Raw genomic sequence first — 11,884 nt, 5'->3', positions numbered from 1 at the left:
TGTCTACTAGATGCCACATAAGCATACATGTCATTTTCCCATAACGGCATTAAAGAAATTTTGACGGTGGTACCAAAATGTTATGAATTATGATATTTCAGTGATCATTTTGTTTCAAAAAATCTTTCAACTAGTAATTTGTTAGTTTTAAAATCTTTCAATGATCATTTTGATAGTTTTCTCTTAATAACTCAATTAAGCTCGCGAGCTATAAGAGGTCGACTCGCTTATGGAAAGCTACGATCAATCTCGAGAAAGCCGAATTATACTTGTTCGAGTGATCACAGTAAGCTCGCTTGCACCCCCAAGGAAAATTAGAAGAAGGAAACTACTATATCTTTTACTTGCACAATGAGCTTGCAATGAGTTGTCGTGAATCGTGGGAATTAGTTGGCATTAACCGTCCCTCTTTATGAACATAGAGATTATAGGAGGGAATGACCAATCTTCATTACAACTTTATAGGCACTATTGTCTTGTGGATAACCAAAAGAAAAAGGAAAAGTCGTCTTCTACAGGATTGCTTGTTCAATTCTATGTACAAGTTTCAACCTTACTTGAAAGTTAATATAGTAATTTGGCCACAGTTAAGATTGAGATGATTCAGGCTGCAACTCCTCTAAAAGGTGATGTAGACGAGTAAATATTCGGTGCGCCTCACCTCATGAAATTACCAAGCTAGTTATCCTGTAAGTAGTCATCATGGTTTAACAATTACATATTATTTGGAGATTCCAGATGCATGCTATTTTCTTTTATATTTCAAATATTTAAATAATGATATGGTAATAACTCTTGAGCTATCACCATGTACATTTTCAACGAGCTTCTAGTGAATAAAAAGGTCATCATTTGTCATCCTAATATTCTCAATGTTTGAGCCTTTCTAAATGATGAGGAACATTCTATTACGATAGCTGATCTTGAGTTCGGTTATTACCCCGCTGGGGCATGGGCAATGAATTCGAATAAATTCGCGTATATACGCACAAGTGAGTGCTGTTATGATGTTATTATCAAAGAGCTACAAAGAGTAGCGGATATTCAAAGGTAAAACAATTTAGAATTTGTAAGAAATATACAAAAGTCTCTTATTGTAATAAGAACCGTTAAATTTAAGCATGTGATTTGTCTTTAATTTGAGTAATATACTGGAACTAACGCATATAACTTTACCCATTCATTTTTAAAATATGTTAATTAAGAAATGGACCACAACCTTGCAAGTATGAGAAATGGAGATGTTTAAGCAGTCACCACAATACAATAACATTGATAAGTTTTCTTCTCAACTTTCACCCAGTCAAGTAAATGAAATAGTACAACACCATCAAAAATGGTGCAACGTAGTATCGCACGCTTTCGTCTCGTAATCAAGAGGTTTCAGTTTCGATACTTATAGTGGGACTACATGTTAACTAGTTGAATTTATATTTTATTATATTAGACTCAAAATCTCCTTGTAACAAAAAAAAAAAAAGAAATAACACAACGCCCTCCTACTTATTATTGCCTAAATTAATGGAAGCAACAAGTCGCAAATGATCGAAGCCATCACTTGAGGCATAAAAAGTTATTAATTATGCTCATCCTCTTGATCACAGAACAAAACACACGACAAATGATTACAACATAAACAATTATTTTTTGAAATCAACTTTCTTGATCGCGGGTCCTGCAAACCACCTATGGAATTAAATTCCCACATATGGGTTCCAAACCCTACCACAAGTGCAAATCGCTTCTAAGAGTCTCTCTTTCTCGAGATATTACAATATCACTGCAGATGATGCTCAACCAAAGATGCCATTTCAATCTGCAGTAGATATGATAATTGATTACATGGAGCTCTAGAGGAAAGCCGCATAAAAACATAATGGGAAGCCGTAATTCAACCATGCCAGAGAATAAGGCAACAACATGCAAATTCATTAATAAGACGCTGATAAAGTGTGATGAAGTTAAAACCAAATAACATTTTCACATTTGGAAGAAAAGAACACGATAAAGAACATGAGGAAAGATGGAAGTGATCCATTTTGCTAATTTTAAAATAAATGGTATCCTAGCGGATCACAAATATTAAACTTGAACACCCAGTAATATTATTATCAGCAAAAAGAAACAATAAGTAAATAGTATTGAAGTGGAGGTGAAGGTTATCAATAGTAGTTAATTAGCACAAACTCACAGCGGTTAAAGCAGTTTCAGATCCCTTGTTTCCAGCTTTTCCACCAGCTCGATCTAATGCCTGCAAGAAGAAGGAAGAATAAATCAGATTTAACATGAAGAAATCTTTTAGCATACATACAAAACCCGACGAAATATGTACCTGCTCCATGTTATCACATGTTAAGACACCAAAGATGCAAGGAACATCTACAAAGACAACAATATATGATTAATTTCAATTAATGAAAGATCTAGCTAACCATGAGAAAATAGTTGTGTAATAAACACCACATCTAATATTCAGATATATATTTTTCATTGGGAAAGGATTTTCCTTAGTATTGATTGATGTAAATAAATTACGATATAGGTTTCCGTTACGCTATAAATTAAAAAGAGAGCAATTTAGAAATAGATCCTTCATCTACCTGAATTTAGACCAGCAGAAAGCACTCCAGAAGACGCTGAGTCTGCAACAACATCATAGTGGGTAGTGTCGCCCCTTATCTATTGATAACAAGGAGGGCTCATTAGTTAGAGATAAAAAGATCAAAAGACAATTGCGTGTATCCACGAAAACTACGCTAGCTAGAAAATAAAAGCATTTGTGGGGCAGCAATCATTGACAGATATTGGAGAACATACCACCGCCCCAATACATAAGATGGCATTATATTTTCCAGATTTCCCAAGTTGTTGAGCCACAACGGAAATTTCAAAGCATCCAGGAACCCAAACGACCTGAGGAACATGAAAGCAATCAATTTTGTCAGTGCACTAGTCATTATACCTCAAAACACAAACATTTTCCAACAATAATCTACAACGTATACAAATGAGGCCACCATTACCATTCGGGTAATGGGAGCAATTTTCCTCAGCTTACCTTATCCTAAATTCACAAAAAATTGTTCAGAATGCCAATACATAAGTATATATATGATTTTTTTTGTGCCCTCATAACACTGTAAGAAAACGAAGATCTTCATGGTTTGGCTACATTGTTAAATTTGGATTAGTTTTTCTGAGATTTGGCTTTGTTGCATTTGTAAGGAATTGAATTTGCTTTGAACAATCAAATCCACAATGAATGGCAAGGAATTGCCTCCCTATGTGCTAGTTAAGCGGCTGAAGTTTTAGAAACTAGATCAGGTTAATAATTTGAGGATCGCCTTTATGATGGTTTGAATTACTTTGAGTAGCTTTGAATTGTTTTTCTGTTAACATTATTGCTTTTCTTTTAGTTGATTTTATACTTGGATCAGCTTCGTTGGTAATAGATAATAAGTTACGGACTATTTAGTTGGTGAAAATAACGAATTATTATTATCCTATGAATCATAATTTAAAAATAATGTAGACATCTATTTCTTTCATAGTTGGTGAACGTAACTTGTGGTACTAATATTTCAAGTGTATCGAGATATACATGGCGCGTTTGATTTGTTAGTTTGATTTTAAAATCATGATTTTGATTTTGATTTTGATTGTGGAAAAAGAAAAATGAGATAGTATTATAAATTTGACTTGGGAAACGTGTATTTTTGTTGTGTAGTGTGTTGAGTTAAAATCAAAATCATGATTTTAAAATCACACTAACAAATCAAACGCAGCAACAATATTTTGTAAGACTTATAGTCATAATGTGATGGATATGCTTATACCCCATTTGATTTTACAATTATTTTTTAACTCTACTTCATTTAATTTCACATATCTTTAATTCAACAATACAATTATTACTTTTCTTTTTTTCTTCAATTTTTTTAATCATTCAGTTCAATTTTTAATACTAAATTCTCTTAACTATTTATTATTTTTTCAACAATTCAACAACATAATCATTACTTTCTTTCAAGTATTCGTTACTTTTTTCACAATTTACAAACATAATTATTATTTTATTTTGACTATTCAATACTTTTTCGCACCTTTTCTAATAATTCAACAACATAATAATTACAAACTAATTAAAACAAAAACTCAACTCAACTCAACTCAACCAAACACAACATTAAGGTTTCGCTGATTTTATTAGAGCTCCCAATCCTCAGGAAATATCAGCTTTCTTGTAATGTAATATTGAACAGGAAGACAAATGTTTGTCTAACCTTAATTTTCAAATTCGTAGAAAATGTTCTTCATATTTAAAGAAGCACATGTGCTTATTTACATCTTACGAAAATAATAAGTCTTAAAAGTCACGCCGTAAATTTTTTGTTTATTTAAGAATGTGGATTGATGATACTTCCCAGAACTAAACAAAAGATAAATGTGATATGATCTATTATCAATTTGAATTAGAAATCAATTGATTGCATGTGGAACAAAAGAGGAGTTTGCTTCCTTAGCTCATCGAATTTTCGCACCGTTGGTGATATAAAAAGAATTCACATTTATCCCAAAAAAAAAAAAGAATTCACGTTCCATTATCCGACGAGGTATAGCGCTGATGAAGAGAATTTTTCACATGTAAGTAATTAAATCGTACAAATTCATCCTCCCCAAGGGCCGATGGTAGTTTTCATTTAATTGGGTCCATATTGATTTCGTAATTGTATCTAAGATTGGATTAGTTTACAAAAAAAATAGGCTTTTCGCCCATGCGGTGCGCGAGATTTTTACGACAAATATATTTTTATTTACATAATTCAAACTTAATTTTTTGATTAAATTTCAAAATTTTATTTTAAAAAAATTCCTTTTTTCTATAGTATGTAATATCTACTAATTATATCCAAATATCTTTAGGAATTTTGATCTTTTTATATATTACAAATATATTGGAGAAGTAGAAGAAAAATATTGGTGTAACGTTTTCAAAATTATCATTTTCTCAATCCGATAAACAATTAGTAATTATAACTTTTGTCGTATTGGATAACTTCTTGAGATCTTGATCTCTTTATTGTACTCTATAATATTCTCTTAATTGAGATTTCCGATGAGTTATAAAAAAAGGTTTTGAGGATAGTTTTTTATTTTAAAAAAATAATATTTCACTATTTGTTATGCTATTCTCACTCAAATCTCATATATTAAATTTCGTGAATTTTAATAATATTAACTAAAATGAATCAATTATTTTCATAAGAGATTTAATTAATTGAGCATGTAGAAGATTTGCAATAATTTATAAGAGTTATAAATAAATTACTTATAATTGTTCTGATAGGATAGGATGGGAATGTGTCATTCAACTATTAGTTAGTTGATGAAGGAATCATATATATATATATATATATATATATATATGCATATTGTAAAGTAGAATTGGCACATTTGATGTGCCAATTAGCCCTTATTTTATTATTTAATTAAATTAAATAAAAAAATAAAATGTGTATAATATGCATATTTAGTTATTTATTTTAAGTATCTACACTACATAAATCATGAAAAACAAAAAAAAAACAAAAATATATTATTTATAAAATAATTAATTTTGAAAAATTAATATAGTCACTTATATGATTAAAATTTGAAAAATTCAGAGCACTTAACTGAAAAATGCATGGAATATTTATAATGGGTTCTATTTAAACAAATAAATCAATAAATCACAAAAAATGCAATTTATGGCCTTAATAGTATAATTTTGACAAAGTAATTTATTGGAGAAGCAAAATACTGTTGCTAACTAAATTAAAAAAGAAATACTCAAGCACTTGACGTTGAAAATATTTAATATGCTAATTAATTTAATGAGGTAAAATACGTATCAATATATAAATATATATAGCTATGTTATATTTATATCAAGTGAAGCACGATAAAAGAGTTTTTTATATGTTTATAAATAATATTACTAAGGTAAATCCAAAATAAAAATAAAAATTTTGTAATAATTAAGAAAAAAGCTTTTCTCTATATTATTATATTTATATAGTTATATATGAAGTCAAGTTACTTATAAATTGGGAGGTTAAAAAGTTGAAATTGGAAAATATGTCCAAAAAATTATAAAAAAACTCAAGAGAATACCAATCTTATTAAAACTATGTGCAAAACATTCACTTAATTTTCAAAAATAAGCAACAATGCACTTATATTACATAATTTAGATGACACATTTCATTATATTAAAATTATTACCAATATATAAACATGATATATATGAAAAATGTTTGTAACAAATCATGTACGTCTCTTCATTGCTAATATATAAGGAAAATGATGTTAGAAAAGGTATAATTTGAATTCTGAGATATATAATCAAGCATAGATATTAAAAGTACAATTAATTTTGCTAATTTTGATTAGTAATAAACTTATGTAAAAATCCCGTGCAACATCACGGGTAAAACACTAGTCATACCGCATTTTGAAGAATCCCATCATAAAATTTTCAAAACTTACAAGTTGAAGGACATTTTTTGGTTTCAATTTGTTGGCTCTTACCACTTATTTTAATTAATTTTATTAGAAGATTAAGAATAGGTTCGCCGTACTATTTAGATATTACTCTAAAATTTTAACTATACTAAGTACGCAGTAAAATAGACCTTACACTAACCAAGAAAAACCCATATACTTCCCATTTTATTCTTCTTTTTAATATTATTGTGCAATTTTACCAAAAAAATTATTGTGCGACGTGTTTTTTTAAAAAAATTTTCTTATTTCTCGCTACCCTTTTTTATCAATTCACTTCATATAAAAGTTTGTTTTTCCATTTCTTATGCCTTTTTATTAGGTCACTTCATACGTTTAGGTTCATTGGTTCCATCATATCTAGAATCGTATTCTTTTCTATATTTAACTGTAGATAAAAGGCTTTGAAAAATAATTTAATTTTCTCGATAGGAAGAGTTTTAGAGGAAAACTATTAGAAATTTCTTTTTTAGTGATCTCGCCACGTGATATGAGAAAAATATCAATCAGATTGCAATAAATGAGATAATAAGTATTAATCACTTGGATTATTGTCACAACTATTCTTAGTGGTAGCAATCTAACAAAGTCTTCCTCACACTTCATCAGAGGTAGGACCATTTAAAATTTTATTTCTTTTATATACGCCAAATTTTCTTAATGGTTTATGTATATGATTGTCTTATTTGGATGAACCATATGATATATGATAGATTATGCATATGTTCATGTTGATTGGTCAGGCATGAGGAAGATCTGTTATTTCCTTATATATATATATATGTTTTTTTCCCCTTTTTCCGTGATTATATCCTTAGGTCTCTTACAATATCAAGCGAAAGAGCCAATGATCACTTATTATTCTCATATAATATTTACGACAAATAAAGAAAATAAAATTTTCAAAAAAATTTATTGACCTATCAATAATGCATCCAGAAGTTAGTTATTACACCAACTCCACCGGCTTTTCTTTTCATAGATTAGGTTAGAGGGTGATCCTCACATACCACTCATACAATTTAAAAATAAATTTACACAAAATTCATTCATTTGCTAACATTCGGTGTTATCTCATCGTTATGGTTTATTTTTACCCATTTATTTCCTAATCTCAATTACGTATTTATGGGATTCTTCGTAATTAAAATAATAATAAATTGATTAAATTTTTGATAAATTAGAAAGAAGACGCGTTGATTTGATAGAGGGAAGAGAGAGAAAGAGATCAGGGAGGGAGGGAAAGGTGGGGGAGTGAATAATTATACTGTCGAACTTACAATCATATTCTTAATCTAGTGGTGGTTATATACTGTAATATAAATTATATGAGTAAAAATAGAAGTGGAAAATTAGACAAATGTTTGGAGTAATATTTTCTTTCCAAATTTATTCATAACAGAATAATTCCATTAATTAGAAACAATTAGATTATGTGAAAGCTGACAGTATAGTCTTTTTTTTATGTATCATGGTATCTGAAAGCTTATCGGGATCCGACTAATTCAAATCGAGCTTAATCAGCTCACTAAGGGGTAAAACTCTCACAGTATGGATTTTCTCTATTACCAAGACTCGACTCAAGACTTGATTTAAGGGGAAGAAGCGTCGAACCATTTAAATTAATATATATTGGTCTAATATAGTCATTTTATTTATTCTTTAACCACTGACTCCCTATTTTCTCTCCCTCTTTCCCTTTCTCTCTTTCCTCTCTTCTCCCTCTCTTCTCTCTCCCATAACACGTGATATTTTCGGGTCTCTATGTCCCACTCTTGTGTAATTTAATTTTTCTGGGCCGGCCTCCATTCCACCTAAAAAAATAAAAACAAAATCTTCTCTCCACGCCTATGACCTATCCAAATATATAAAATTCACTATACATGGTTCAATATTGATATAAGTTATTAATATTTTAAAAATATGATAATGGATAATAAACAAAGAATAATTCATACAATAATACACTTTTTTGGTAAGATAAAAATATTATAAATTTTTAAAATGACATTTTTTTCATTCTGTGCTTAGTGCGGTTCACGTTCTTGTAACAATATAAATAGATAAAATTATGATAATTTTATAAAGTCGAAATAATATTTCCTTAAATTTTATACCATATAATATTTTTATATAAATTAAAAATATGAAATATAAAAAATTATAATATTCTAATTAGCAATCAAAGCTTGATGTAAAAGCTTTTCTTATACTATTTTCTTTAAGTTTTTATAAATCAATTATGTTATTTTATTCCAACCGAGAAAAAATATCTATTTTCTTACCAGTTATTATTTTTATTTAAGTTTAAAGGTGATTGACTATAATTTTTCAAATGAATAAAGTATTACATATTTTTGGTGAAACGTAGCAAACGAATTGAAAATCAAAACGAAAGTTGCAAATGAAGAACGCAGAACAGTCTAATGTAAGAACAGAAAGGTACTTCATTCAGTTCTACTCACATCGACGTCTTCTTCTTTGACCGAATATTTCTTGAAAGTGTCCAGGGCCCCTTCAAGCAGAGGCCTCGTCACGATCTCGTTGAATCGCGCCACAACCTTTACGAGAAAGACAAACATTAAGGTAAAATGAACGAAAATCAAACCGAATATCGATCAGAAAAAGATAAGAAAAACTTATAAATATATATGATGCTATGAAAATTTCCACCAGTGAATACTAATTCTGTTAAATTCGGAATATCGCAATTTTGCAAGTTCGTTATTGTTAAAATCGGGATATATTTTTTAGGGCTGTTTCTTCGGAAATGATAAAATTATGATGTTACGAGTACAAACCACAGCAAAGCGAAGGCCTTCGGCTTTGGTGACGTGACCCGTCAAATGCCGGACAGCAAACAAATCCGAGCTCTCCTTCTTCTCGATTGCCACAGGAGAGCCAAATCCTGAACAGATTGAGGAAGAGCACACACGGGACCAAAGTGAGTGATGTGTCGAGTTGCTTGACTGGTAATTCAGCGCTGTGCAAAGCTAAAAAGAACAATGATGCAACTAAGAGAGCTCGACGTGACTTCCGAAGACAAAAAACCCGACCTTGCACAGAGGAGGATGAGAGGGCGGCTGGTTGGACTCTGACAGACGCGACTTGATAAAATGGAAGTCGGCGCTGTTGCATAGTGTGCGTAAAGGTGGAAGAAGCATGGCGGCGGTAGAGTGAACACGAATGGACAGATGAAACCGAAGACGCCATTTTCAAACCAGTTCTGTGGCGCGGCGACAATTGGAGGAGGAGGAGGAAGAGAAGACGAAGAAAGGCTTGGGATCGGCAACAACCGTGGGCAAGCTGTGAGTTGAGAACAAATAGGAGTTTGGTGTATTTATTTCCCTCATCAGTCTTCAATTATGGAATTAATTCATTTGTTGTCTGAATATAAAATTTGATTTGCTATTAAAATAAGGAAATGAACTCACCAATCTTAGCAATCTTAATTAGTAAGGCATGTTCCAAAACTATTTAGCCAAAAGGGCATGTTTTGCCACGATAGTAACCAATTTTTTAATTAAAAAAAATATTTGGAACACCAATGCCGGATTGATTCAAGCAGTTCGGTACTTATTCCCCTTAAATAAGGTCTCGAGTTCAAGTCTTATGAATGGAGAAAATTCATGTTGTGAGAATTTTATCTCTTAATGAGTCAATCCAGTTCGACTGTATTAGTTGGGAACCTATTGAGCCTTCGAATACCATGGTGCACAAAAAAAAAATTGGAACGATGTTAAGATACCAAATGCTGATCCCAAAATCTTGAGAAAAGAAATAATCGTCAAAGTTTTTTGCGAAAACATAAGCAACCTACTCAATGCTGATCAAGGAGTCCGGTTTCTAAAATTTTTCAAAGCGAATCCGGAATGAAATCACATTATTTTGTTCAACATCATGCTACCTCCTTTTTTTTTTTACAGAAAAGAAAAAATAAATATGGAAAAATAATAAATTAGAGGCACTAGGTATGCGGACAGGTGTGTGAGTCTGTATAATCCGAATCTAGTTTTGATTAAAGAACAAAATTCATACTCTGAAGAAAATAATTAAACATATGGTAGGTGAAAGGAGCGCGGAGAAGGCACTTTGCATGCATTGCTCTTAGGAAAATAATAATAATAATAATAATAAATAAATAAATAAATAAATAAATAAATATATTTATATTTATATTTATATCGAGGCAATCCTTATGGTCAGTCAACTCTTTAGGTGCGGAGCGACACTAGAACTAGATTCTTTATCCGCACTTGGGCGAATATTAATGAATAATGCATGAATATAGCCAATACATGGATAAACTCACCAGTCAATTTCAGTTATAGTGCTCAATCATTAATGAATGGGTTCATTCTGGGATTTTCTAGCCTCCCGCGACTAAAGATTTAGTCATTACTATACGAAATGTTTTCGCCCTTGAAAAATAATATAGTGAATTGTATTATACATTAGTCGATTGTCTCGTCATTTTATTGTATACAGGTATGAAATATTATTTTTCGAATACAAAAATATTTCTTACAAGTACGAAAAATTGTACATACAATCGACTGCATTGTACATATATTTGGTGGCATTGTACGTATAGTCCATTGCATTGTATACAGTTGACTGCATTGTACATACAATCGATTGTCTCATCAGCTTGTTTTAGTGCAAATACGAAACATCGTTTTTTTTAGTATGAAAGCATTTCGCATGGGCATGTGTGGCTGAACCTTTAGCGGCAAAATACTAGAAAATTCCGTTCACTCAAATAAATATTTGAAAAGTTAGCGAGTGGAAATGAACAATAAAAATGAAAATACAAAATCGAGGCTGAGCGGAGGAAGAAATGGGGGAGACAAAGGGAGTGAAATGGGGAGAGAGAGAGTAAAGTGGAGAAACAAATATGCGGACTGGGAGAGAGGAAAGAGCATAAACATTTTCTATTTGATCAATAGGTGAAATTAGTGAGTGTAATTTGATAAAATCGTGGGTTGGTTTGGTTTAGATGATTAATATCTTCTTAATTAAAATAAGATTTTAGATTCGATCCCATTCTTTTTATTAAAAAAAAATTCCATACTTTTACTTAATTAGTTACAACCATCAAATATCCATAAAAATAAATTATAATTCCCTTAAATATAATAAAATTTTCATAAAAATCAAAACCGAGATTAAGTAAAATACAAAAATATATAAGTTGCCTACGTTCTCCTATTTTTGAGGATGAATCCACTTGGGAAAGAGGTGAAACACCCAATTGAAAGCCGACATTCATTCACTCTCATTTTTTTTTTTACTTATTTTACAATAAGTTCTCTCCTCTAATTCAAATCGCGTTGGG

At 30.6% G+C, this 11,884-nt stretch overlaps 1 protein-coding gene across 1 annotated transcript; it reads right to left on the bottom strand.

Moving 5' to 3' along the window:
• Positions 1-1,414: 1,414 nt before the first annotated feature.
• LOC116198041 (6,7-dimethyl-8-ribityllumazine synthase, chloroplastic-like) lies at positions 1,415-9,868 on the bottom strand. Its single transcript, XM_031528353.1, has 8 exons — positions 9,603-9,868; positions 9,348-9,454; positions 9,012-9,107; positions 2,818-2,913; positions 2,601-2,679; positions 2,333-2,379; positions 2,192-2,251; positions 1,415-1,816 (listed from the first exon to the last, which is right to left on the bottom strand). Exons 1-8 carry the CDS (start codon positions 9,757-9,759, stop codon positions 1,778-1,780), a joined length of 681 nt encoding a protein of 226 aa, XP_031384213.1. The 5' UTR covers positions 9,760-9,868; the 3' UTR covers positions 1,415-1,777.
• Between the last annotated feature and the right edge of the window lie 2,016 nt (positions 9,869-11,884).

This window comes from Punica granatum, chromosome 2 (assembly GCF_007655135.1).
Source record: "Punica granatum isolate Tunisia-2019 chromosome 2, ASM765513v2, whole genome shotgun sequence".
NCBI classification, from domain to species: Eukaryota; Viridiplantae; Streptophyta; class Magnoliopsida; order Myrtales; family Lythraceae; genus Punica; species Punica granatum.
Note: the sequence above shows the minus strand (reverse complement) of the source record. Positions and strands in the feature narration are given on the sequence as shown.

Bases quoted from the DNA above. Each gene is read 5' to 3' on its own strand.
- LOC116198041 (XM_031528353.1), bottom strand. From the start codon at position 9,759: ATGGCGTCTTCGGTTTCATCTGTCCATTCGTGTTCACTCTACCGCCGC. The intron at 9,108-9,347 runs GTTTGTACTCGT...TTTCTCGTAAAG, and splicing joins AAGGCCTTCGCTTTGCTGTG to GTTGTGGCGCGATTCAACGA. The intron at 2,380-2,600 runs GTAGATGAAGGA...TTGTCTTTGTAG, and splicing joins TTCTGCTGGTCTAAATTCAG to ATGTTCCTTGCATCTTTGGT.